Genomic DNA, 27690 nt, shown 5'->3' with positions numbered 1-27690 from the left:
CAGCAGAGGATCAAATAGGTAAAAAAGATGAGGGGTAGTAGAAATCCTTGGGTAACAGAAGAAATATTGAATTTAATTGATGAAAGGAGAAAATATAAAAATGCAGTAAATGAAGCAGGCAAAAAGGAATACAAATGTCTGAAAAATGAGATCGACAGGAAGTGCAAAATGGCTAAGCAGGGATGGCTAGAAGACAAATGTAAGGATGTAGAGGCTTATCTCACTAGGGGTAAGATAGATACAGCCTACAGGAAAATTAAAGAGACCTTTGGAGAAAAGAGAACCACTTGTATGAATATCAAGAGCTCAGATGGAAACCCAGTTCTAAGCTAAGAAGGGAAAGCAGAAAGGTGGAAGGAGTGTATAGAGGGTCTATACAAGGGTGATGTACTTGAGGACAATATTATCGAAATGGAAGAAGATGTAGATGAAGATGAAATGGGAGATATGAAACTGCGTGAAGAGTTTGACAGAGCACTGAAAGACCTGAGTTGAAACAAGGCCCCGGGAGTAGACAACATTCCATTAGAACTACTGACAGCCTTGGAAGAGCCAGTCCTAACTAAACTCTACCATCTGGTAAGCAAGACGTATGAGATAGGCGAAATACCCTCAGACTTCAACAAAAATATAATAATCCCAATCACATAGAAAGCAGGTGTTGACAGATGTGAAAATTACCGAACTATCAGTTTAATAAGTCACAGCTACAAAATACTAACACACATTCTTTACAGACGAATCGAAAAACTGGTAGAAGCTGACCTCGGGGAAGATCAGTTTGGATTCCATAGAAATGTTGGAACACGTGAGGCAATACTGACCTTACGACTTATCTTAGAAGAAAGATTAAGGAAAGGTAAACCTACATTTCTAGCATTTGTAGACTTAGAGAAAGCTTTTGACAGTGTTGACTGGAATACTCTCTTTCAAATTCTGATAAAATACAGGGAGCAAAAGGCCATTTACAATTTGTACAGAAACCAGATGGCAGTTATAAGAGTCGAGGGGCATGAAAGGGAGGAAGTGGTTGGGAAGGGAGTGAGACAGGGTTGTAGCCTCTCCCCGATGTTATTCAATCTGTATATTGAGCAACAGTAAAGGAAACAAAAGAAAAATTTGGAGTAGGAATTCAAATCCATGGAGAAGAAATTAAAATTTGAGGTTCGCCGATGACTTTGTAATTCTGTCAGAGACAGCAAAGGACCTGGAAGAGCAGCTGAACAGAATGGACAGTGTCTTGAAAAGAAGATATAAGATGAACATCAACAAAAGCAAAATTAGGATAATGGAATGTAGTCATATTAAATCGGATGATGCTGAGGGTATTAGATTAGGAAATGAGACACGTTAAAGTAGTAAATGAGTTTTGCTATTTGGAGAGCAAAATAACTAATGATGGTCGAAGTAGAGGGGAGGCACTCGACAGAAACAGGTTACCACTTCTGGTTGTGAGGAGGTATAAGCCTGGAAATCTGTGATGCACCCCAGGTCAGTTTCAAATATATGTGTCATTGTGGCGCATAGGTTGTCAAGTTCCTGGAAGGCAACCATGTCAGAGACTACTTCATCACTGATAGAGAATTAAAACAATGGAAAGCCATCCAGACTGAGCATGTTTCCAGCTGAGTGACCATTAACAAAAAATAGTGTTATCAGCTGTGTGATCTTCTTGTAAACTGTGGCAATTGTGAACTGATCCCAGAAGAGCGCTGAACTCTCACCATATGCTACCAACTTATGGGAGGGTGGGGCTAATTCTGGGGAACCTAGTTGAGCTTGTGTCAACCTGGAGATGGATATGTTTGTTACAATTTGTGAAGTTTTTAAGTAGCCGGTTGGCAAAAGGATCACGTGGGGAAACTGCTGCCTGAAGTTTATGCACCTCCCCTTGACACAAGCAGGGAACTGGATCTGACTGTCTTGAGAGTTTACCGTGAATTTTTGGGAGATGCCCATCTTTTCCACCAAGTGCATGCTCATTGACAAAGACACTCTGCATGTTGCTGTGTTGTGCATGGTAGAAGTCCCCAATGCATACGCATCAAGGTATTACTGGCTGTTCAGAGGTCATTGATACATCCGATACTGATGAACCACAATCACACCTTCATGGAACTGTTTTGTGGGTACTTCACATCTCTGTGGAGTGATGTGGCATTTGCATCATTGCTACTTGGGATCAAATCAAGAAGCACTTATTTGCTACCTATGTGATTTCGAAAGTGTGTGCGATTATCAACTGCAACTGGGGGCAGATGTTCATACTTGTGGATTTGGGCTGGACTAACCATTCTGGAGCTGTCAACAGCAGACTGTTGTGTGCAATCAGGAAAGACTAACAATGAGAACATGGACAAATAGAGATGGCACTGCAGGTAAACAAAGTCCAAAAAATAATCTGGAGAGAGAACATCTGGGAAATAGTGATGCAGAGACCAGGAACCAGTGGTGCATTACAAAAACAAGATCATACTGCAGTGACTACACTGCGTGTTGTGTCATTGCCTGACAGAACTTATTGGGCAACCATGAGCTCTAATTGGCCAGCAGAATGGTGTGTGCTGCCACAGCAGGCAGCACTGGAGTTGGTGTTAATTACTTCACCTAGTATCTGAAGTCCAGTTCCATGCTCTCCAGTAGGCTTTCAGTGTTGCCCCACTGGAATACCAGAGTAGGAGTAAACTAGACCAGTATAGTTCAAGCACTGAAGAGATGGATGCCCATGTAAATAAGATTGAATTTGTATTTAAGTCACTCTTGCCTGTAGTTAACAGACTAACAAAAATAGGAACCTAAAGCTTTGTTGAAAGTGCAATATTATCAATGTCCCTATCAAGCTCTCAACTATATGGTGAGTGGTTATCTTTATACCTACCATTATTTATAACCATATGTTGTTGTTTTTCTCTCTCTTGAATTGGTGCAAAAATTTTGTAATACATTCAGTTTTGCATGTTCTGTTGTGTACAGTTTTTTTTCTTTTTCTGTTTGTCAGAAACCTGTGTTGGAAAAGTCCTTAAGCAGTCCCAGTCCAAAAAACATAGTATGATTTGAGATTTATTAATTTCAGTGTTTGTCTTTTCCATATGCTATCATTTATTTGTTGTCCATTAGAGAATTTATCTCATTTCAGTAACAAAAGATGAAGAAAAACACATTTATTCCTTTTTTTAATAAGAATATGTTATCGGTGCACCTGAAACAATAGAAAAAAATGTATTACAGAGACAAACTTAATTCTGAAGCCACTGATAAAAGTTTTTCAGCTGATGGACAGTACTGTATTTTGATCATCATTGTAACTATGAATTTATTGATTTACATTTTTTTCTGTGAACTCGTCAAATCAGTGACTTTCAGAAAGGTCATAGATAGTAGTTACATAGTAATTATACTTGGAACATAGACATTAAATAAAACAATTGATACAACTTGTAAGTCCTTCATATATTTATTAAACTACAATTCAACCAAGAAATTATGAGACAGAATTGCTAGCCAGTTATTAAGTTCAGGAGGTGAAATATTGAGTACTGCCAACAGACATGTAAAAAAAAGTAAATGTTAAACTACATAACAGTGTCCTAGCTTTCAGAATAATTAGTTTCTTTCTCAAGAAGGGGAAAGGGGTAGGGTGGGAAAGGTTAGAAAAGGAAAGCAGGTCACACCAGATTACAAGATGAGAGTGATCCAGCTGTAGACAACAGTCTTATTGCTCTTTAGTGAATATACTATCTGGTACATTGTGCTTTCACGGCTGGATGAATCCAATCTTCATTTGTTGGTTCGTTCTATTCTTCCACTACTCTGTCTTCAGATATAATGGAAAGTAATTTTCCTCTACTACCATCAGTCAAAATTTAATCACAACTGAATTTTAGTATAATAAATTTTGAGTTTTCATCTGTGCTTGTAGGAATAAACCCACTGGACTACTTGACATAATTAGATGCCAGTGGATTTGGAAAGCACATTTATTCTTGACTGATATGATACCATAACAAACACAGTCAACACGTAGATACCTAACAAACACAGTCAACACGTAGATACCAGCATTATCCAGTCAGGCAGAGAGAACTATATACATAACAGTCACTGTTAGTGACAACCTCTGATTCATATGCAGCAGTAAAGACAATGAAATTAAAATTCAGAGGAAGTATGCTAATGATATTTTAGTTAAGATATTGGGAAAAAAAGTTGCATTCTCTCTCTGCATTTGTAGTGAAATTTTGGACAAAATAACAAAACTCTTTCAGATAAAATTAATAAAACTTGAGGTGAGCAGAATGTGAACTGTGCCAGAAAACATAAAAGGAAAAATCACAGAAACACCTACAGTGTGGTACAGCAGTAACAGGAAAGATCTTTTATAATTGATTTTAGTGCCCTTTGTGTAAGTATGTGAAAATATTACTAGAGGTATGTGCTCAGATATAAGAAAATGAGATGTGTTGCTCATAATAATATTTGTCATGACTACAATAGAGCACTTCAGGCTCGAGTAAAGGAAACTGTGTAACACAGTATGAAATTGATTAACATGTATACTATTTTTATAACAAAAAGGAATTGTTTGTCAGTAACAACTATTTATATTTATTGTCTGTGAAGCGTTATTTTATAAAGTAAATTTAGAAGAAGTAGAGGCAATGCAGGGATGTGTTGTTCTCTATGGAATACTGGCACAGCAGTGGAGTAACACAGATGATAATGAAATAATGAGGGAGTACTTAAATGATTATATATTAAAGATGAAATGAAGAAGTATTCAATGAAATAATAATGAAATTATAATGGAGTAATAATGCATATGAGTGTGAAGGGTAATCTGTATTACATGGCATGCAACTCATTTCTGCAGTAGTTAATATTTGCGAATACACTTCATCAGTGAGGAAGCTATAAGTGACAACTATTTATATTTATTGTCTGTGAAGCGTTATTTTATAAAGTAAATTTAGTAGAAAATAAAGTAAATTTAGTAGAAGTAGAGGCAATGCAGGAATATTTTGTTCTCTATGGATACTGGGATAGCAGTGGAGTAACACAGATGATAATGAAGTAATGAGGGAGTACTTAAATGATTATGTATTAAAGATGAAGTGAAGGAGTACCGTATTCGATGAAATAATAATGGAGTTATAATGGAGTAATAATGTATATGAGTATGAAGGGTATTCAGTATTACACGGCATGCAACTCATTTCTGCAGTAGTTAATGTTTGCGAATACACTACATCAGTGAGTAGGCCAAGTAAAGTAATAAACATCTAAATGGCATAACAGAAATCACGAACTGTCTGTATGAGGGACTTTAAAAAAAAATTTAAATTTATTAAAATAGTCTTGATCACAACAGACATTTATTTTAGTTGGCAACCGATTTCAGTGTATCAATTAACCACCTAGTCTGTAGGCACTGGAGTACAATAGTAATACATATCCAGAGAGATTTCTATAAAAAGATATGGTAATATGGATGATAATATATAAAAAGAGATGATAGTAGAGTAAAAGCTACAGGAATAACAGAATAAAATGTTATACCCATGATGGCAGTGGTGCTGGTGGATGGAGCTAGATCGATAAGAACACTGATGTCTACTGCTGAATAAGGCAGCATTACTCAACAATGTATAGTGTAAACTCCATTCACCGCATACGGCATTACATCACTGACAGTCAATCATGTACTTTTTGTGTGAGTTATGTTACATTAAATGATACAGTAAATTACAAGTAAAATAGATACAAAAATATATATGAAGATTAAATACAAAATGGTTCACAACAAATCATTTCATAATCATTTTATAAAAAGGAAATGTAATGTTGATTCCAGCAGTTTTGATGTAGACTCTATGGACGTTTTTGTGAACTCATGACAGCAGTCATAGCAGAGATGACTGTGTTGATTACCATGGCAATGGCTTGTCAAAATTGATAGCTCCACCTCAGCAAAGCCCACCAGCAACACTGTGGTAGAGGTTGGAAAGTTTAGGAAGCAGCTGAGGACTGGCTTATAAGTCATTCACTATGTTTCAGCCTCAACACACGATAGTAACAAAGAAACTGACTGCCACATTTCAGCCTCCAGTGGTCAGAAGAAACAGTTGAAGCAACCACACTCAAGGGCTGTACGTTACTGTCACAGAACCTGATTAGAAGCTTTGACAGGTGTTAGCTTCAAAATCCCTACATACTACTTAGCATTACATAAAATGTTTCCTATAATATATCAGTACAATGGCATTATACATAAATTCTGTGTGATTTAATGTGAGAGTAAGGTTTTCCAGATGCTTTAAAAAACAAAAAAACAGAGTGTAAAATCTTCCCCACATTTACTGGTGACAGAAACTCATGTAATAAAGGAAGCACATTAATTACATCAATACAAAAATGAATGATGTTGTAGATAACAGTTTTTCAACTATATAAAAAGAAGCACATTTAGCGTATGTAAAGTGTGTGTTAGTTACATGAGTAAAAAATTAATGACTGTTACAGAAAACAGTTTGTCAACCATAAAATGTGCATACATTTCCATCTCATCAAGGATTTAATTAGTAATTCCATGACCTGAACGACTATTTTCATTGATAAACATTGTAATCTTAGCATGAAATTTTTGGGGTGGAAACACCATCAATTTCTATAAAGCCATTTTCAGTATAAACCTATAATGTTTTAGAAATATAATCAATCCTGCTAACTACAGTTGGAGTATTGCCTCTACTGCTTTAGTTATTCCAGCTTTTTTCTCTGAGTTTATTATTAATACTTTTGTCAACTTCTGATTCATTGTTTTTTGTGTGTCTTACTTTTTCAGTCATGATAATGTCTTGTTACGGCACAGAGTAATACAGGTTCCAAGTTATAAAATTTTTAATGGTGTTCAAACACCTTGACGTAAGATAGGATGGTTATGCCATGATTAACGACAGACCAGGAAGCACGGTGATGCAAGACAGATGGGCAGCACAGTCTGCAACTCTGCAGTAGCTGAGTGAGAGAGAGCACACGCAGTGGGAAAACGGAGGACAGCAACTAAGCAAAATAACATGCACGTTCGTTCATGCATCGGAATGCCACAAGAAGCAATAGCCACAGCTAGGGAAAACATTCATAGGCCAATATAACTAGCTGCTAAGAGAGAATTAAAGCAAGGGTAGCAAACTAATGAGGCCACATGCGGTCATTGCTAGTAAACCACACATCACAGAGCTACAGAGGGCTCCTTAAATACCGGAGCCCCATCTCCTAGTAGGGAGAACGGTTCAGGTCAATGGAAACAATGGAGACCACGTCAATGACATTCCAATCCATGACCACATGGTTTTAGTAAGTCTTGTCTCAGATAAACCAGTGCAGTACCAGCCAGCTGTGGAGTGCTGCAGGGTTAAACTCCACTGATCAACTTCATGCTGTGACACACCAACCACTACTGATGGGAGAGCTGATGAACTATCAGAAGCTGTGCTGTACCAGGTGCTGTATTCTCTGAGTGTGGGACAGTGAAGAGGCTGGCAGTACAAGATTCAACACCTGCCACCTACACCACATTGCAGATGGGGTGGTCCAGGGAAGAAGAGGCACAGTAGCAGGTATCCATGCTGTACCAGGCTGGGCTGAGCATTTGTATTCATGCAAGAGGAACAATGTCTCACTCAGATGCAGGCGCAAAGACTGACGCAGCATCCAACACCAAGAGTCTGTGCGTGACTAAGGCAGAAGGCAACTATGGCCAACAGTGCACCACCCTATGTAAAGTTGTCAGAATAAACGATTCACTGAACAATCATGTTTCCTTAGCACCAAAAGCACTTCCAGACGATTCCCTGCATAGTGCAGAGGCATCATTGACTTGGCCCCTCTGTTAACTGGTGTCAGAAGTGTCAACTTCACTATTTTCATCTGGAGGTTGGGTATCAGAGGTGCTCTGCCTCAGTGCTTGCAGTAGATCATAGTAGTGAGACTCCAGACTTTACAGCAGCAACTTTACTGTCGTGAGCATTATAAAAACATTTTTCCTGTTCTTATGGATATGTCACAGGTTGCATTTCTGCAAGGTATATGTTGTCCTTATTTTATGAATATAATAGAGGGAAACATTCCACGTGGGAAAAATATATCTAAAAACAAAGATGATGTGACTTACCAAACGAAAGCGCTGGCACGTCGATAGACACACAAACAAACACAAATATACACACAAAATTCTAGCTTTCGCAACCAACGGTTGCTTCATCAGGAAAGGAGAGGGAAAGATGAAAGGATGTGGATTTTAAGGAAGAGGGTAAGGAGTCATTCCAATCCCGGGAGCGGAAAGACTTACCTTAGGGGGGAAAAAGGACGGGTATACACTCGCACACACACACATATTCATCCACACTATTTTAGTAATATGTGGATATGGGATGGAGAAAATAGTAATTCTATGTAATAGTATTTGTAAGTTGTGTTCATTAGCATGCGTCAAGCTGGTTTAAGCCGTATAAGTTGACTGGGTCATTTATAAGTGTTAGTGTTAAGTTGTGCAAGGAGTTTGATCTAGGGTGGTTAAATTGTCAGGTGGACCGTAATTCGTTGTCATTTATGTATTACAGTGTTAAGTTTGTTGTCTGTCCTGTGTGTAGTGTCACATGTATCTGTTATGTGTTGTGGTTTGATAGTAGTAAATTGCACAAGAATGCCAGACTGGTTTCTACCAGTGAGGCAATAGCTGAATTAACAGATCAAGTATCACATTTTCTAGAAGAGAATGGACAGCAGAAAGTATGTCATGAGGAATTAAAGGCGCAATCAGAGGCTTTGCAAGCCACAGAAAATTCACAACCAGGTTCTTGTGAAACACAATCTTCAGTAGGGCAATATCACTTTGCAGTAGATTTTTCTGTAGCTCACTTTACTATGCCTTTCTCTGAGAAGACAACTGAGGATGTCATGGTATTTGTTAGTGATGTCTTGGCTACAGCCAGAATATGTAATTGGTCAGATGAGGTTATGTTACAGATGGCTAACTTGTGCCTTGTGGATGAAGCAAAGATGTATGTCATGTATCATGAAACACTTGGTAAAACAACTTCATTTAAGCAATTAGCTGAAGGTTCGCAGCACAGGTACCATAAACAGAATAGTGATAGGTTTTTTAGAGAACAATTGAGTGAGTTAGCTCATAAAGCAAATGAAACAGTAGAAAATTTTTCGGACCGAATACGTAAGGTGAATGCTCAGACACATGAATTAATGGGAAATCCAGTTGCTGATCGTGTTATCCTCAGGGAATCTGAGAACAGGGCTTTAGATGTGTGTTTGAGGGGTATTTCTGTGGGATTTTCATGATGAGTTAGGATTTTCATGATGATTTGGGATGGGAGATCCAGATTTTTTAGCTGCAGCATTGTCTATTGCCATGTATGTGCAGGAAGTAGGTAGTGCGATGTGAGGACGCACAGAGAAACAATTGTTTGTTGCAGAGAAAACTTGCTATCATTGAGGAAACAAGGGACATGTCAGAGCACAATGCAAACAGGTACAATGCTATGAGTGTGGGCATTTTTGCCATAGGGTGAATGAATGTAGGAGTAGAAAGCAGAATGGTGAAAGCAAATGACAGGGCACGTTAAACTGGGCCGGGAATGTTTCATTCATTGGAAAGTATTCCCAATAAATCAGAATACTGCAATAAATCAAAATACTGCAGAATTTAAGGCGGAGATGGATTGTTGTTTGATGGGCGTCCTAAATAGTTAAGAAGTATAAGTTTTTGGTTGATACAGGTGCAAATATTTCTGTGGTTAATCTAGACCTTGTGGATAGGAGAAATTTGGTGACTCCAAGGTATAAGTTGAGACAACGATGTGGTGTCATTAGGGACAACATGACTCGTTTTTCACATTGGAAATACAGAATTCTGTGAGCAAATAGAAGTATTGCCGTCTGTAGGACAAGGTTATTCTGTGATTCTTGGACTTGAATTCCTGGATAGGCATCTCGCTAAATTTAATCTTTTGCAGTGCACAGTTGAACTTGGCAGAAACTTGTTTCCAATGGGTACAACAGCTGTAAGGGTTACAATGTCGCAAGGTGCACCATTAGCTAAGGTGTTATGAAATGAACTGCATACATGTGCATTAAGAATAGGTACACGTGACAAAGTACCTGCTGGTACAGGGAAGTTAGTATGGGTATAGGTAGACGCTGATGTTACACGAGAAAGATTCTGTGTGGTTGAGCCACTGCAGAACAATGAGACACTGGATGAAATGCATTGTTATATAAGGAGGGCTCTTGTGGGCATATCAGGTATTAGTGGGGAACTGATGATTCCTGTTAGCATGGATAATTTTGGGGCAGATGAAGTGGATCTCCCAAAAGGTTTACTTGTAGCGAGCTTAGAGGTACTCGACAAAGAGGATATCGACAGGTTACATGGTGATCGTAGCATCAAACAATCCATTCATGCAGATATAGTATGGAACAAGGTTAGTCACTTGAAGGATGGAGAACAGGAAGGCATGTAAGATTTATTGTTGCAATATATAGATGTATTTGATTCAAATGGCCCACTACCAGCAACACCGATCACACAGCATTGTATACCAACAGGGAATAATTTGCCAGTGTATAAGAAGCCATACCTGGATGATGTAATGCAGTAGCTGAGTGAGAGTGGGCGCACACAGTGGGAAAACAGAGAAGGACAGTGGCTAAGCAAAATAGCATGCACGTTCTTTTGCATGTTGGAATGCCACAAGAAGAGTAGCCACAGCTAGGGAAAACACTCGTAGATCAATTTAACTAGCTGCTAAGGAGAATTAAGGCAAGGGTAGCAGAATAACGAGACCACATGTGGTCATCACTAGTAAACCGCATGTCACAGAACTACAGAGAGCTCTTTGAATACCAGAGCCCCAGCTCCAAGTAGGGAGAATGGTTCAGTCAGTGGGAATGATGGAGTTCATGTCAATGACATCTTATTCCATGACCACGTTGTTTTAGTAAGTCTTGTCTCAGATCAACTAGCATAGTACCAGCCAGCTGTGGAGTTCTGCAGAGCTGAACTCCACTAATGAACTTCACGCTGTGCCACACCAACCACTTCTGATATGAGAGCTGATGAACTATCAACGGCAGTGCAGTGTGAGATGCTGTATTCTCTAAGTGTGGGACGGGAGTCAACGACCAGTCCGGTAGTACTGGGTTCAACGCCTGCCGCCTAGACCACACTGTAGATGGGATGGTCAAGAGAAGAAGAGGCACGGATTGGGGTCGAGCACACTCCCTCAGCCGGCAGCATCTTTATTAATGCAAGAGGAATGATTTCTTGCTAGGACACAGGTGCAAGGACTGGCACAGTGTCCGACACGGAGAGTCTGTGACAAAGACAGGAGGCAACTAGGGCCAATAGTGCACCACCCTTTTGTAAAGTTGTTGCAATAAATGATTCATTGGATAATCATGTCTTCTTAGTGCCACATCATGCAGAGGCATCATCTGCTCAGCCCCTCTGTAGTCTTTAGTTTTTAATGCAAAGTTTTTTAGCAGGTTCTGTGACAATAGGGTACAATCTTTGCAAGTGATCTCTTCAACTGTTTCTCCTGACCACTGGAGGCCTAACTGTGGCAGTCGGTTTCTTCGTTACTATTGTCTATCACAACAGGAACATGATTGACTTCCACACCAAAGGATACTTGCCACCATCTTAGCTTTCCATCCTCTACCACAGTGTCTCTTGCAGGCTTTGTCAGAGTGTAACTGTTGATATTGGCATGCCACTGCTGTGGTAACCAATAAAGCCATCTCTATGACTCCAGTCAATGAGTTCATACAAATGCCAATAGCAGGCAATCTACTTACAAAACCAACCAAATCATGTCATAGCATTTCTTTAATTTAAAAAGATTAGGACAGATTTTGTTGTGAACCATTACTTTTAAATTTTAACTGTGATTTAATGTAACATGCTTCACTAAATAATTACATGATGGCTGACAATGATGTAATGCCATATGCAATAGATGGGGATTACAGTATATATTCTCAAATAATACTGTATTATTTGGCAGTTGATGTACATGTTCTTATGGATCTTGTTCTGTCCACTGCCGCATGCCGCCATCATGGGTATAACATTTTATTCTGTTATTAATATACGGTAGCTTATGCTCTTGATGTTCTTAGCCATATTATCACCTCTTTTTATAGAAATCCCTCTGAATATGTGTTACTGTTGTATTATAATGTCTGAGGCCTGACGGTGGTCTAAATCACAGATCAAAACCAACTGCCAACCATAATACACATCTGTTGGGGTCAAGACTGTTTCAATAAAATTAAAATATTTTACACTAATTGCTGTTCACTTTCTATCAAAAGAATGCTTTGTAAAAGTATAAAGAAGTATTAATATTATGAAAAGAATAATTGCTACTAGAGGAGATGCTGAGTCACAGATGGGCACAATGAAAAGACCACACACACACACACACACACACACACACACACACACACACACAAACAAACATGCACATTCATGCAAATGCAATACACATAGAAATGACCACAGTCTTTGACTACTGAGGCCATACTGTGAGCAGCAGCACATGATGGGAGACACAAGCAGGTGGTGGTGGCAAGGAGAAAGCTGGGTTGGGAAAGGGGAGGCATAGTAGGTTATGGGTGGGGAATGGTAAAGTGCTGCTTTGGGAGCATACAGGGATGAAGTCAAGAGAGGGTAGGGCAGCTAGGCACAGTCAGGAGGTTAGACAGAGAGCAAGCGGTTAGCAGAAAAGGAGAGAGGTGCATTGGTGCAATGGAGGGCTGTATAGTATTGATATGGGAACAGGGAAGGGGCTAGAGGGTAAGGACAATGACTAACAAAGATTGAGGCCAGGAGGGTTACAGGAATGTAGGATATAGTGCAGGGAGAGTTCCCACAAGTTCAGTCAAAAAACGCTGGTGTTGGTGAGAAGGATCTAGATGGAACAGACTGTGAAGCGGTCACTGAAATGAAGAACGTCGTGTTGGGTAGCGTGCTCAGCAAGGGGATGGTCCAGCTGTTTTTGGCCATAGTTTTAGTGACCATTTATGTGGACAGATAGCTTGTTGGTTGTCATGCGTATGTAGAAAGCAGGACAGTGGCTACAGCTTAGCTTGCAGATCACATGACTGGTTTCACAGGTAGCCCTGCCTCTGATGGGGTAGGTGATGCTTGTGACCAGTCTGGAGTAGGTGGTGGAGTGAGGATGTGCAGGACAGGTCTAGCATCAAGGTCTATTACAGGAATATGAGCTGCGAGGCTAAAGGTTGAGAGTGGGAGTTATGTAGGGATTGACGAGGATATCGTGTAGGTTCCGTGGGAAGTGCAATACTACTGCAGGAAGGGTGGGAAGTATAGTGGGTAGGACATTCCTCATGTCAGAGTACAATGAGAAATAGTCAAAACCCTGGTGGAGAATGTTATTCAGTTGCTCCAGTCCTGGTTGGTACTGAGTCAAGAAGGGAGTGCTCCTCTGTGGCCAGAAGGTGAGTCTCTGGGAGGTGATGGGTGAGTGGAGAGATTAGGCGCAGGACATCTGTTTTTTTCACAAGGTTGAGTAGGTATTATGGTCTGTGAAGGTCTTAGTGAAATCCTTAGTATATTTCAAGAGGACCAATTTTCATTCAGATGTGATGGACATGGGTGGCTAGGCTTCTTTGAAGTGGAGGTCAAGATCAAGGAAGGTGGCTTAAGCAGCACCAGGTGAAGCAAATTTGGGAATAGGTGTAGGGGTTCTGGAGGAATATGGATAGGGCATCCTCATCCTCGATCCAGATCATGAAGATGTCATAAGTGAATCTGAAACAGATGAAGGGTCTGGGATTTTGGTTGTTTAGGAAGAATTCTTCTACATGGCCCATGAACAGGTTGGCATTGGATGGTGCCTTGTGAGTGCCCATAGTCATACCCTGGATTTGTTTGTAGGTAATGCCTTCAAAGGAGAAGTAATTGTGGGTGAGGATATATTTGGTCATGGTGGTTATGAAGGAGGTTGTAGGTCAAATTTGTTGGGCATTGGGAAAGGTAGTGTTCAAGATATTGGATTAATGATATCGGTGGGAGTAATGTGGGACATGAGATTCTGCACCAACAATCAGCATGACCTTGTAGCTATCTGTTGTGTGGAGCCACCATGGTTGATACAGCATGGCTCATAAGTGGAGCATGCAGTGCAGTTTGTAAGATGACAAGAGAAACACAGGAAAGAAGAGGAAGAAGGACAGACACTGAGTATAGTAATGTGCTAGAAAACGGTTACAAATTGTTCACTTCCTACTCCCACTTTGGACTACCACTATCCACCACCACTACAACAACCTCCAAACCTTCCCCACATCCCCTTATAGCTGACAAGATCTATTACATTTATCTCACCCTCAAAAACTCTCTCCCAGCACCATACAGAATCCAGAACCTAAACAGACCCAAAACACAGTCATGAACCTTTCCTCGAAAAGCGTTATCCCCGCAGAAGTATCAGTCCTTTCCAAAGGCCTCAATTTTTTGCCCAGCTCCCAAATTCGACAGGATTTGGTAATGAACTTCTATCCTTCTCCCGACACCTACAGTGGAAACACTTTTTTGTCACCAACCCAGCAATCAGACTCAACCAAACACCAATGTTGAACTCTGCCTGACTCATTTCACTCCTCCATCCAACCATGATTCACCCTCACTGCCCCCAGATCACCCTCTGCTAACTTTCCAGTATTTCTTAATCTCAAACCTTGCCTCACCATCATTCCCCAAATTCCTCAATATGCAAACTAACCTTACATCTGCAGAAAGACCATAATCCAGCACCTAAAAACTTATCCCAGCCTTATAATCCTACCTGCTGACAAAGGCTCTACCTCTGTTATTTTGAATTGCAATGGTCACCTGGTGGAAGAACTCCCCCAGCTGTCAGATACATCCACCTACAAACCCTGCCACAGTGACCCCACTCCAGAAATCCAGTAGGATCTCCAGTCTCTCCTCAAATCCTTAGGCCCATCCCAGAACCTCTCCCCAGTGTCCATCTCTCTCCTCACCCCTAACACATCCACACTCCTACCTTCTACATGCTTCCTAAAGTCCATAAACCCAACCACCCAGGATGCTTCATTGTGCTGGTTACTGTGCCCCCCTGAGAGTATCTCTGCTCTCATAGGTCTATACTTTCAGCCTATTAGCTGGAACCTACCATCCTATATAAAATATACCAACTATTTCCTTCGCCTATTCTACACAGTTCCTATTCCTTAACCACTTGGTGCCCTCCTCATCACTATTGGCACCACCTCCCTTCACACTAACATCCCTAATGCCCATGTCGGTACCACTATTGGTCAGTACCTTTCCAAATATCCGATGGATTCCAAACCTACAGCCTTCATCCTGATCACCATGACCAACAATATCCTCACCCACAATTACTTCCCCTTTGAAGGGATTCCCTACAAACAAATCTGGGATACAGCTATGGGCATTCACATCGCACCATCAAATGGCAACCTATTTATGGTCCATCTAGGGGAATCCTTCCTAAATACCCATCCAAAAACCCTCACCTAGTTCAGATTCATTGATAACATCTTCATGATCTGGATCAAGGGTGAGGCTGCCCTATCCACATTCCTCAAGAACTTCTACACCTACTTCCACATTCACTTCACCTGTCCTGCTCAACCCAACAAGCCACTTTCCTTGATGTTGACCTCAACTTTAAAGATGGCTACAACAATGCCCCTGTCCATATCAAACCTACCAACCACCAGGAATACATCCAGTTTAACAGCTGCCACCTACTCCATATCTATGTCACTTCCATATAGCCTAGCCACTCATGGCCAATCGCATCTGAAGTGACAAGCAGTTCCTCTTGAAATACACCGAGGGTCTCATTGATGCCTTCACAGCTGTTATACTCCGTCAGCCTTGTACAAAAACAGATCTCCTATGCCTAATCTCTCCAGTCATCCATTATCCACCAAAGTCTCACAGTCTGGCCACAGAGGAGCACATTCTCCTCGTGACTCAGTACCATCCAGGACTGAGCAACTGAATCACATTCTCCACCATGTTTTCGACTAGCTGTCATTGTGCTCAGAAGTGAGGAATGTCCTACCCACTATCCTTCCCACCCATCTCACAGTGGTATTCCACTGCCCATTGAACCTACACAATATCCTTGTCCATCCCTACACAACTCCTGCTCCCAACCCTTTGCCTCATGGCTCATATCTTTGTAATAGACCTAGATGCAAGAACTGTCCCATACATCCTCCCACCACCACCTACTCCAGTCTGGTCACAAGCAGCACATATCCCAACAGAGGCAGGGCTACCTGTGAAACCAGTTTTGTGATCTACAAACTAAGCTGTAACCAGTGTGTTGCATTCTACGCGGGCATGACAACCAACAAGCTATCTGTCCACATAAATGGCCACTGACAAACTGTGGCTAAGAAACAGTTTGACCTCCCCATTGCTGAGCAAGCTGCCCAACATGACGTTCTTCACTGCAATGACTGCTTCACAGCCTGTGCCACATGGATCCTTCCCACCAACACTAGCTTTTCTGAATTGCAGTATATTAGTATATTCTATGTTCCTGTAACCCCGCCCCCTGGCCTCAACCTTTGTTAGTCATTATCCTTACCACATAGCCCCTCCACTGTTCCCATTCCAGCATTACACAGTCTTCTATTCCACCAGCACACTCACAGTCTTTTTACCTCTCTCCTTTTCCACTAACCACTGCCCCCACCACCCCTCCCGCCTTCCGTCTAACCCCTGACTGTGTCTAGCTGCCATACCCCCCTCCCCTCCCTCACAACTTCATTGCTGTATGACCCCACAAGCAGCACTTTACCATCCATCCCCCACCCCTACCCTGCCATCCCTGCCTCCTCCTTACTCCTACCACCCGGATGCATCTTCCATCATGTACTGCTGCTCACAGTGTGGCCTCAGCAGCCAGAGATGGCGGTCATGTGTGCATGAGTTGCATTTGTGTGTGTGTGTGTGTGTGTGTGTGTGTGTGTGTGTGTATTCTATCTCTGACAAAGGCCTTGTTGGCTGAAAGCTTACTTTCTGACAGTACTTTTGTTGTGCTTATCTGCGACCCTGTCTCTTCACTATTGGTGAGTAGCAGCTATCCTTTTCATAATATTGTAACATCCATTCCTGGATTTTCCATTGTTGTACAAAGAAGTACAGTTTGTTCTGAATGAACAGCTTTGTTATTTGATACAACATTTGGTTTGTGTATGTAAAAATGGTGGCAGTGAGGTAAAAATAGTCTCTTATGTTCAAAAATATGACAAGAAGTTCAGTAATTTAAGATAAACCATAAAAACTATAAGACAGTGAAGGTTAATTGTAATTAAAGTTGATGTATGTACTCTATGAATGTTCTTCAGATTATTATTGTACTTGCCTTCCTCACATAGTCTGGTTATTATCTTCTCTTTTGTATCAGTGATTTATGGCACTGATTGTGTAGAAATTTTTATTTGTATCTAGTCAAAATAATATAACATGGAAAGATGCCTGACAGTAATTAACAACAGTTTTCACAGAACTGAAAAGCATGAAACATTTGAATTTTGAAACTTAGAGATTTGCTTTAATACTTAGTTCATTGGTGTCTTAAACACGAGATTAATAAATTTTCATGTTATGTGGGGGTAATATTCTATGAACATAACCACATAATTATATGTTACATACTTATCATACAAATTTGTACAACTATCGTGCTGAACATGAAGAGCATGGTAATTGAAAATACTCTGCCTAACAAAAACTTTGCAATCTGTGATGTTATTGCTGTGGTTAAAAAATTGAGTCAAATAAATGAATAACTTGGCAGTATGAACCTACTGATCAGTATGACACTGCATCTCATCTGCCATGGACGCACCTACTGATTTGTTTGGCAAGAGTATCATGAAGCCATTGTATCCTCTCCTGTGGCAAACTGGCCCACAACTTTTATAAATGCTCCTTGATATCCTGGATTCTGGGACATGGGCAAAGATGAATTCCAAGATGTTCTCACACATGTTTTGTCAGGGACAGGTCTCAGGGTCTGCCTAATTGCTGGAGTACCTCAAACTACATGTAGGCAGTTTGTAGAGACACTAGTCATGTGTACATGAGCATTGCCTTGTTGAAAAATGGTACTACAATACTGCCACATGATACGTAACATCTGTAGATGCATGATGTCCATGATAAACCATTTTGTCATCAGAGTTGCCCCCAACCACTACCAGCCGTGACCAGCACTCATACCCAGTTGCTCTCCACATCATGCCACTGTGAGTAACGCCACTGTGCATGTCCTCTTTCCAGTTTTCTGGAAATCGCCAGCAATGGTCGTCAGGGGTGGTGCAGAATCTTGATTCTCGCTGAATACAATGCAACACCATTCATCAGCAGTCCATGCTTCCCTGTCAACACACCACTCTGAGTGCAGCCATTTGTGTTTTGATGTTAATGGCAGTCTATGCATGGGACCACAATTCCCTAGTACAACTGCTGGTAGTTTCTTATGAACAGTGTGGGATGACTTGTTTTTGGATGGTACAGATGTGAAGGTTCTTATAATGTGCTTGGTGCATAATACAGTGCTCCTCTTTTATGTTGGTCATGCATGGTCAACTGGAGCCTTGACAACAAGTATGCCAGAGCACACATTACCATGCAGTCCAACGTTGGGCTACTGCCACATCTGAATGCCTCACAAATCTGGATATTTCATGATTCAAAATGCTGGAAAAATGGAGACCCACAATGCAGCCCCTTTCAAACTCTGTCAAGAGCTGATAACACCGTGTCACAAGAGTACGTGTCATCACTTTGTCCTTCACAGTGATCAGTTGACATCTGATGCTGTTCACACACCTTATGTACCTTACCAGGCTTGGTAACAACACTAAACACAAGCAAAGCTTACTCACTTAGGTGGCCAGTCTACCTGTAACATAGAATTACAACTCTTATCAGTTACGTACCCATTCATGGTGTGTATGTGGGTGAAGTTACATTGACATCCAATGATGTCTTCTGAGTACTTCATTTTTGTTATTAGGCAGTGTATTTACTAATGTAAGTTTTATTGTGTCTTTTTCATATGCATTTTGATTAGAAAATGGAGACTGAAAGATGGTAACTTTCTCAAGAAAGACCACCCAAAGGACTTGTGGACGATGGTGGTCAAGTAAAGAAAAGAAACTAGCCATGTGATGTGAAGTCACATCAGGTAAGTGCAAGTGAAGAGTGAGGGACTGAGACATCAAAAAGTGAAAGGAAGAAGGAACTCACCGATATTTAGTGAGACAAGCCAGTGGAAGCATCATTCAAAATTTTTTTTTTTACTTTTGTGCCCACTTGCCAAAGATGAGTCATTCTCAGAAATTTAAATCAATATATTTGCGTAAAAAACAAGATTAATAACAATTTTTATAAAAATATTGTGAGATCAGTCTCACACATATAGTTTGTAATGATGTAGTGTGAAGATTTCTCCTGTTTTCCATTTTAAACAGCAGGTTGTTTAATAGCATTTGATATATTCTGTTATGTTGTGACCACAAGAGCTTTTCGATTGTTTTTATCTGTTACATTATCCAGTAAGTAATCTTCAGTATCTATTTGTATAATCAAAATTGGGTGGAGAACTGACTGATGAAAGTTACTGTGATATTCCTCATAACATAAATGCTATTTTTTTTCTTTTACTTTTCTTTTACAGATTTGATACATAAACTGTGTATTGAGTGAAGCATCCGAATTCCTTCTCAGGTCATATTTTTCTAAAGATTATTAGTCAGAGTGTAATTTGCACATGAATGAAGATAACAGAATAAGTAGTTTGTGTAGACACATTTTGTTTCAGGAAACAGAATGATATACGTACTTAAATATATGGTCTTGCTAATAATTGTTTGTTTTAAGTTTAACATACCTTATTTGAAGACTTGATTTCCTTCTTTATAAAGAATATCTTGTCTTGTTTGGTAATTATATAATTCAAGAAATATCTTTATCCATAATTATTGTACCATAAAAATTACAAAATGTTCAAATGTTAAAATGTAATTTTTTTCAAAAGTACAATTTTACTTTCTTGAAGCTGTAACTTTTTGGCATTCAGAAATTTCTATTTTAACTAGAATAACATATAAAATAGTGATGAAAACGATCAATTTTTGACAATATAAGGTAATTGGATAGATAAAAAATCTACTCACCAAAAAAGCAGCAGAACATGCACATAAAAGAAGGTTGTAATTATGCAAGCTTTCAGAGCCAGTTCCTGCAGAAGGGTTGAAGGGGAAGGAAGAGGGGTGAAGGATAAAGGCTGGAAAGATTTAGCAAAAGTGGTAGATTTTGGAAAAGTCACCCAGAACCGTGGGTCAGGGGAGAGTTACTGGACAGGACAAGAAGGAAAGACTGATTGCTGGGGACTGCACCAAGTGAGATTTGAAAACCTGAGAGGTTAAAGGTGGAAGATAAGGTAATGTGCAAGACATATATTACTGCTAAAACATCATGCATGAGGCAATAAGAGCGAAAAGCTACGTGCACTGTATATGATACAGGTGGGAGAGGAATGGCGAAAAATAGAAAGATCTGAAAATGAAAGAGGTAGGAAACTAAAATGTAGTGAAGAAAGGAATGGTTACTGTGAAGAAATGCTGAGACCAAAGAAATTATCGTAAATTAAGACCAGGTGGGTGTTAAAAACCAAGGACATGTTGTAGCCCCAGGTCTCACAAGTGGAGCTCTGAGAAACAGGTCTCTTAGGGAAGAATCCAGACACCAAGGTCATGACTATCATGTGGTACTGCATACTCTGCAACAGGATATTGTGTGCTGCTAGTATACACTCTCCGCCTATGCCCATTCATCCTAACTGATAACCTGATAGTAGTCATGCCAATGTAAAACGCCAAACAGTGTTTATATAACAGCTGGTATAGGACATGTCGTTTCACAGATGGCTCTCCCTTTGGTAGTATATGTTTCGCCAGTTACAGTGTTGGTATAGGTAGTGTGGTAGGAGGGTGCATAGGGCAAATCTTGCAGCTAGGATGGTCACAGGGGTAGGAGGCATAGAGTATGGAGATGAGTGCAGAAGGAGCTTGGGATGTGACAAGCATATTGCGGAGATTGAGAGGGTGATGAAAAGCTATTCTAGGTGTGACAGGCAAAATTTCAAGCAGGATGGACCTCATTTCAGGACATGATTTTAGGGAGTCATGGTAGCTGAGTAATACATAAAAGACCAAGATAATACTGAGTGACAAGTGCTGCTTCTTTTTGAGTGACTGGCAGTACCAGGATTTGATGTGATGGCCCTGGAGATCTGTTTTTGAACTAAGGTGGTTGGATAATTATCTGACCTGGGCTTCTGGCTGACTTTTGGGAACTCTATCCCTTTCTCCTTTTCCTTCACCCTTCTTCCTTCCCCTTCAACCCTTCTGCCAGAAGGGCTGGCTTCAAAAGTTTGCATACATAATATCTTTTTTATGTGTGTGTTCTCCTGGCGTTGCTTGGTGAGAGCTTTCTCACCCATCCAATTACATTAAAGTCTGTTCTGTGCCACATTTGTAAAGGTACCGCCTTCAGTTCCTATGTTTTATGCTGTAAATCAGTTGCAGTAGCTCTGAATTTTAATGTTCTCTAAAAACTTTCCAGTACCAGATTTTAAATAGGCACTGTGAATGAAACCATGGTCATTCTGCAATTATTCTTCAATGTGTAAAGTTCCTTGAAACTCAGCATCAGCTACTGTCCCTGGCATAAAGTCTAAGGTGAGCATTAATAAAGTAAGATTCTTGCAGTACAGCTACTTGATTATATGAAGCCTTTGTAATTTTCTGGCCTGTTGAGTGATAATTTTGGAGCTGATTATGTATAACATGGTCATCATCACTGTGCTCAGTGACAATAACTGTGCATTAAATGAAAATTAACTTTCAGGGTGCTGATTTGATTATTTAATAATTGTTTTAGCACCTAGCAGTTGATCTGCCAGCTAGTGCAACTAAAGTCAGTAATGTTGCAACTTTTTAGAGGTTAAATGATATGCAAAGCCAGGAAATGAAGGTTGTACAACACCCCCTTCTTTGTGCCAAATATATGGAACTGAATATGAGTGAAAACTGCCTCCAGCACTACCATTTCTCTTTTCCATTAAGTTTTTAATTTTTTTCTTTGTAAATGTCTAGTCTTTAGTACAGTCTCTACTAAGATAACAGTTACTAAGAGTGGTAGTCATAAAGTTTTAATCGAGCTGTAACCATGAAACTTGGTAATAGTGTTTGCCCTCCTTTGCCTATTCACCCTTCATCATGACACATATTTACCAGCAGTGTATGACACTATAAAGACGTTGCTTATAGAAATTTGGACTTCAGCTGCTCAGGAAATGTTACACCTCAAAACTCACACCTTCATGGTTATGGAAATGCCTGCTACACAATGGTTTCTTTCCACAATGAAAGGCAAAGTAGTCACTGAATGCTATGTTACAATAATAGAAGGGGGGGGGGGAAGTTAGGGTGTGACTGTGCCCATTGCAGTATGTGGTGGGGTGTTGGCAAGGAGCAGAAACACCCCCTGAGGTGATGATTGATGATGCTTCAACTCGACAGTATCACATAACCCCATCAGGAGATTTTGATAGTATGCTCTTGTGATAGTTGTGCATAATCTGTTAGCACCACAACATGGCAAACCCAAAAAACATCACACAGTATCATCTTGCCCAATGATAGTTAGGTCTTTGCCTTTCTTGGTGTAGGGGAATCTATGTTTCCACAGTTTGCTATGCTCCTTTGTCCTAGGATCACAGTAATACATCTAGCCATTGGTCTATGGTCATTAAATATTTAAAGACGTAACTGAATTTTCCTGAAAGAGATGAAACATTTCTGCTGCTGCCTAGATCCAGTGGGCTTTATGAGTGGGTTGCAGAATCCATCGGAGCCCAATGGGTGACATCATTACTCACATTCAAAATGTCGTGAAGGTCCACAACAAAGTTTCATTTTTTCCACAGTCACCTTGATAGTGATATATCTGTCTTTGGTCACCAGGATCTTTATCTCTTTTGCAACTCCTTGTTCTTCACAGACAGATGGTCAGCCACTAGTTCTTAATCAATATACTTGTCTGAGGACACTGGAAGCTACTGTCCCACCTATCCACTGTGTCAAAATGATGGTGCATTGTTGTCATAAGCTTAAAACCTCAGTATGAATTTTTGAAATATTGTGTCCCTTCAAATGTAGATAATGAATTACTGTACAGTTCTCTAATTCATCAGTAGGCTGTAACATTTTGTTGTGAGTCCTTCAAAGATATGCTGCAGCACTTTGGTGTGTGGGTTTCAATATATACAAGAACTATACACATATACCTGAAAATAAACAAATATTATTTCTGTAACTTTATTTTTTTCCAGTTTGATAATTAAAACTTTGTGATTACTCTCATATGCCTGTTAAATGTACTAGTCCCTCTCCCACTCTTTTATCTTATTGAAATTCTGCAGTAAAAGAAACAATAGAACCTTCTATGTTAGAAGCACACACCACGATGCAAATTTTCAAAAGCTTTAGTTTCCGCTCTAATGTAATGCACTTGGAGAGTCCTTGCTACAACTCATTAAATGCTGTACACCATGACTGGAGCTGGAATCACACAAGCTAATAATACTAACAGTTTACAAACATCCAGCAAGAGATGTTGATAGTTCAGTTCAGCAGCTTGAGAAGGAGTATTAACAAGGTTAAAATTACAAAGATAGAGCAAAAATACATCACAGCACTGGTAGCTTTTGAAATAATATGTTTCTTCTTCTGGGAGGAATGAAAATTTTTGGATGAAGCTAGACTGGAGAGAGAGTGGGAGACAGAAATGATCAAGGTGGGTTTGTCTCAGTACTTCAATAAATAATAACTGTTTAAAGACAAGACCTGTGTCAAGTGCAGGGGATATTTGTGAGAAGTGCAGGAGCAGACAAAGAAAGACTTGCATTCTATAGCTCATTAGAAAGGATAAACAGTGGGAAATGTTTATCAACTATGGTTGCTATTCAGTGAAAAAGGCACTAGAAAAAAAAGTGATGCATGAATGTTAGTTTGTAACTGAAAATGGAGTGATAACCACAATAGAATACCTTGGTGTGTTGCACTGCCTGCACGCTGCAGGAATGTACCAGTTGTCTCTCCACTGCTGATGGCCTCTGCATGTGAAACATCTGCTTTTACCTGTGAACAATGGATTAACTAAGTAGAGTACTACAGGAAACAAATACACTCAATATCTTGGTATGTGTTGTTGTGTTCTGTACAAGACATTGTATGTTATTGGAACATTAGGGGATCATTCTTGCAAACATGTCCAAATTCCTGCTCTAGCTTTCTTGTACCAGATTACTATGACTTTTATCTAAATTACAAAATTTTTTCTTTATCTTGCATCTCATATCATTAGGAGTGTCCTAGGGAAGTGTGATAGGACCACTTTATTTTCTATATATCTAAATAACCTGATGGAGAGGGTGGACAGCCATCTGCAGTCATTTACTGATGATGCCATGGATATGGGAATGTGTTGAAGATGAGTGACTATAGGATCACATAAAATGACTTGAACAAAATTTTTACTTGGTGTGATGAATGGCAACTGGCTCTAAATATAGAAAAATGTAAGTTAATGTGGATGGGTAGGAAAGACAACCCAAAATTTTTGGATATGGTATTAGTAGTGCCCTGTTTAACACAGTCATGTTGTTTAAATATCTGGACATAGAGTTACAAACCGATATGAAATGTAACGAGCATGTGAGGATTGTGGTAGGAAAGATGAATGGCCGACTCTGGTTTATTGGTAAAACTTTAGGAATGTGTGGGCCATCTGTAAAGGAACCACATATAGGATGCTTGTGCAACCTATTATTGAGCACTGCTGGAGTGTTTGGGATTCGCACCAGGTCAGATCAAAGTAAGACATCAAAGCAGTTCAGAGGTGGGCTGCCAGATTTGCTACTGATAGGTTCAGCCAGCACAGAAGTGTTATGGAGATGCTTTGGGAACTCAAATGGGAATCCCTGAAGGGAAAGGCAACATTCTTTTTGAGGAACACTGTTGAGAAAATTAAAAGAACTACCATTTGCAGCTGACGGCAGAATGATCCTACTGCTACCAACATAAATTTCAAATAAGAACCGCAAAGACTAGATACAAGGAATTAGTGCTCATATAGAGGCACACAGACAATCATTTTTTCCTCGCTCTATCTGTGAGTGGAACAGGAAAGAAAATGACTAGTGGTGGCACAGGGTACCTTCCACCAAGCACTATATGGTGGCTTGTCGAGCATGTATGTAGATGTAGATGTAGATCTAATCTATTTTACCATTTTCTGAGCATCTGAGGACTGTGATTTGCAAAAATAACTAATTACAGCATGCTCAGAGGCAAATAAGCAGCTACTCTTCCTGTCCTCCATATGGAAATGGAATGAGAAAAAACCCTAACATGCAGTACAATAGGAGGACCCTCAGCCTTGCACTTCTTAATAGTTTGCAGAGAATAGGTGTAAAAAAAGGAATTCAAGTTATATCCACAGCTGCCTTTTACAGATTAACAATGTTTGTTTTAAAGGTGGCAAACAGTTTGTTTCTTATAACATTTTTAAGTAAGGCAAACAAATGGTGTTTTCAGTAACTTAGGTAATTAAGGTAGTACCACTATTCCTCTGATTAATTTCCTTGCAGTCCGTATTGAATTAAACAGTGGAAAGTCTAGGATGGAATAACAATAATGTGGGAAGGATAGTATAGATTGCCTGTCATCACATAAAGAAGGCACTGAGTTGCAGACAGGCATAATGAAAAGAATATTAGAAATATTTTAACTTTCGGGCAAAGTCTTGTTCACACAACAACTCCCACACAAATACCTGCATTCTCTGGTTGCTGTGGCAATTGGGCCCTAGTGCCAGAGACAGTAGTCATGTGTGTGAGTTGTTGTGTGAGAGTTCCATGTCTCTGGAAGAATTTTATCTGAAAGCTTACAAATTTATAGTACTCTTTTTAGTGTGGCTGACTGGTACTCAACACTATCTCTATGTGATGAGTAACAATCTATCCTTTCCCTATTGTTCATACAGTATTAAATCATTCTTACATAGATTTGGTTCTGTAGATACAATCAGTGACAATTTCTGTCTTATTTTGCATTATAAATTATGTACAGATAAAAAAGTGAGGTTGAGATGACTTTGTGTTAATTTAGTAATTTTCAGTTTCTTTCTGCTTTTACTGAAATTGCAGTCTGATATCATGTTTTCCTTTTTGTGCTTAGTTATTAATAACATGGCAAAAGTAGATTTTCATCTTTAAACTAACAATTGTAATAGTTGAGGAACTGTAACTGATTAAAAATTTCAAGTTATAATGAGGACTAACCAAACTGAAGGTTATACATACAGACTTTGACAGATATATAGTTTAAACCAATTGAAATAAACTTTGGGAGGAAGAAAGAAGGTGGGTATGATATTAAGTCATTACAGCAGCACAAATAATTTGTTTTGCTATATTTATTATCTAATGCATCAACAAACTGGTATGTCAAGTTTTTGTAAACAGCTGATCAGATGATGTAGTGTACTGTATACATGTCAATGTCTCTTATGACAAACTGTAACAATAAATGTCATATTTGCTAATAGGCTATCTTCTTCTCTCTCTCTCTCTCTCTCTCTCTCTCTCTCTCTCACACACACACACACGCACACACACACACACACACACACACACACACACACACACACACACACACATCTAGTTCCATAGAAACAAATTGAGGAGCAAATCTCTGCAGTCATGGAGTGAGTCAGTACATGAAATTAACACAAATAAATAAATAAATAAAATGTTTGCAAATCCTATGCAGATGACAAGCTGTGAGTATATATTACCACAATCAACACTCACAGGCATTAGCTTAACTTTTTCCCAGAAACAGAGTAGAAAGAGTGATCCATGAGTAAATTCTTCAGCTTAGACTTGTGAGTGTGAGGATTACTGTTAAGATTTTCTTGATACCTGTGGTTAGGAAAAGGTATGCAGCAAAACACTGCCTAGTAGTAACTGAGTGAAAGAAGGTGATTCTTGGGAATAAGCTCATATTGTCAACACCAAACAACATTACAGAAAATAAATATTGAGAGGCCAGTGTCACAATTCCCAGACTTCTGAACAGGTGTCAATGAGAGATTTACAAACTTACACCAAAAATTACATGAACTGTCTGTTTCTGAGCCAAAAATACCCTTTGTGAATAGGAAGAGTTACCACTGAATATAATGCCATATGTCAGAAGCTGATAAAAATAAGTAAAGTAGACTAATGTTTTGAGGTTATTGCAGATACTGTTCTAATGTTAAAGATAGCAGCATTCAGTTTTTTGAGCAAGATTCTGAACATGGGCTTTCCAAGACTGTTTACTGTCTACCTGAACACTTAGAAATTTGAATTGTTCAGAATCATTAATCATACGCCAATTCTGTGTAATCAGATGTCAGTTTTAGTTGAACTGTGTGCTAGAAACTGTAAAAACTGA

At 39.6% G+C, this 27690-nt stretch overlaps 1 protein-coding gene across 1 annotated transcript in view; it reads right to left on the bottom strand.

The window, feature by feature from the left end:
• Window positions 1–3075: 3075 nt before the first annotated feature.
• The window catches only part of LOC126457338 (uncharacterized), a 108822-nt gene continuing 84207 nt past the window's right edge, over window positions 3076–27690 (bottom strand). Inside the window, exons 5-6 of the mRNA XM_050093555.1 lie at window positions 24237–24327; window positions 3076–3199 (exon numbers count right to left, since the gene is read on the bottom strand). Coding sequence (XP_049949512.1) covers window positions 3174–3199; window positions 24237–24327 — 117 coding nt within the window. The 3' untranslated portion in view covers window positions 3076–3173. The remainder of the gene's footprint in view (window positions 3200–24236; window positions 24328–27690) is intronic.

The sequence above is a fragment of the Schistocerca serialis genome, chromosome 1, assembly GCF_023864345.2.
Source record: "Schistocerca serialis cubense isolate TAMUIC-IGC-003099 chromosome 1, iqSchSeri2.2, whole genome shotgun sequence".
NCBI lineage: Eukaryota > Metazoa > Arthropoda > Insecta > Orthoptera > Acrididae > Schistocerca > Schistocerca serialis.
The sequence above is the reverse complement of the archived record's forward strand: the minus strand, read 5'-3'. Positions and strand labels throughout refer to the sequence as shown.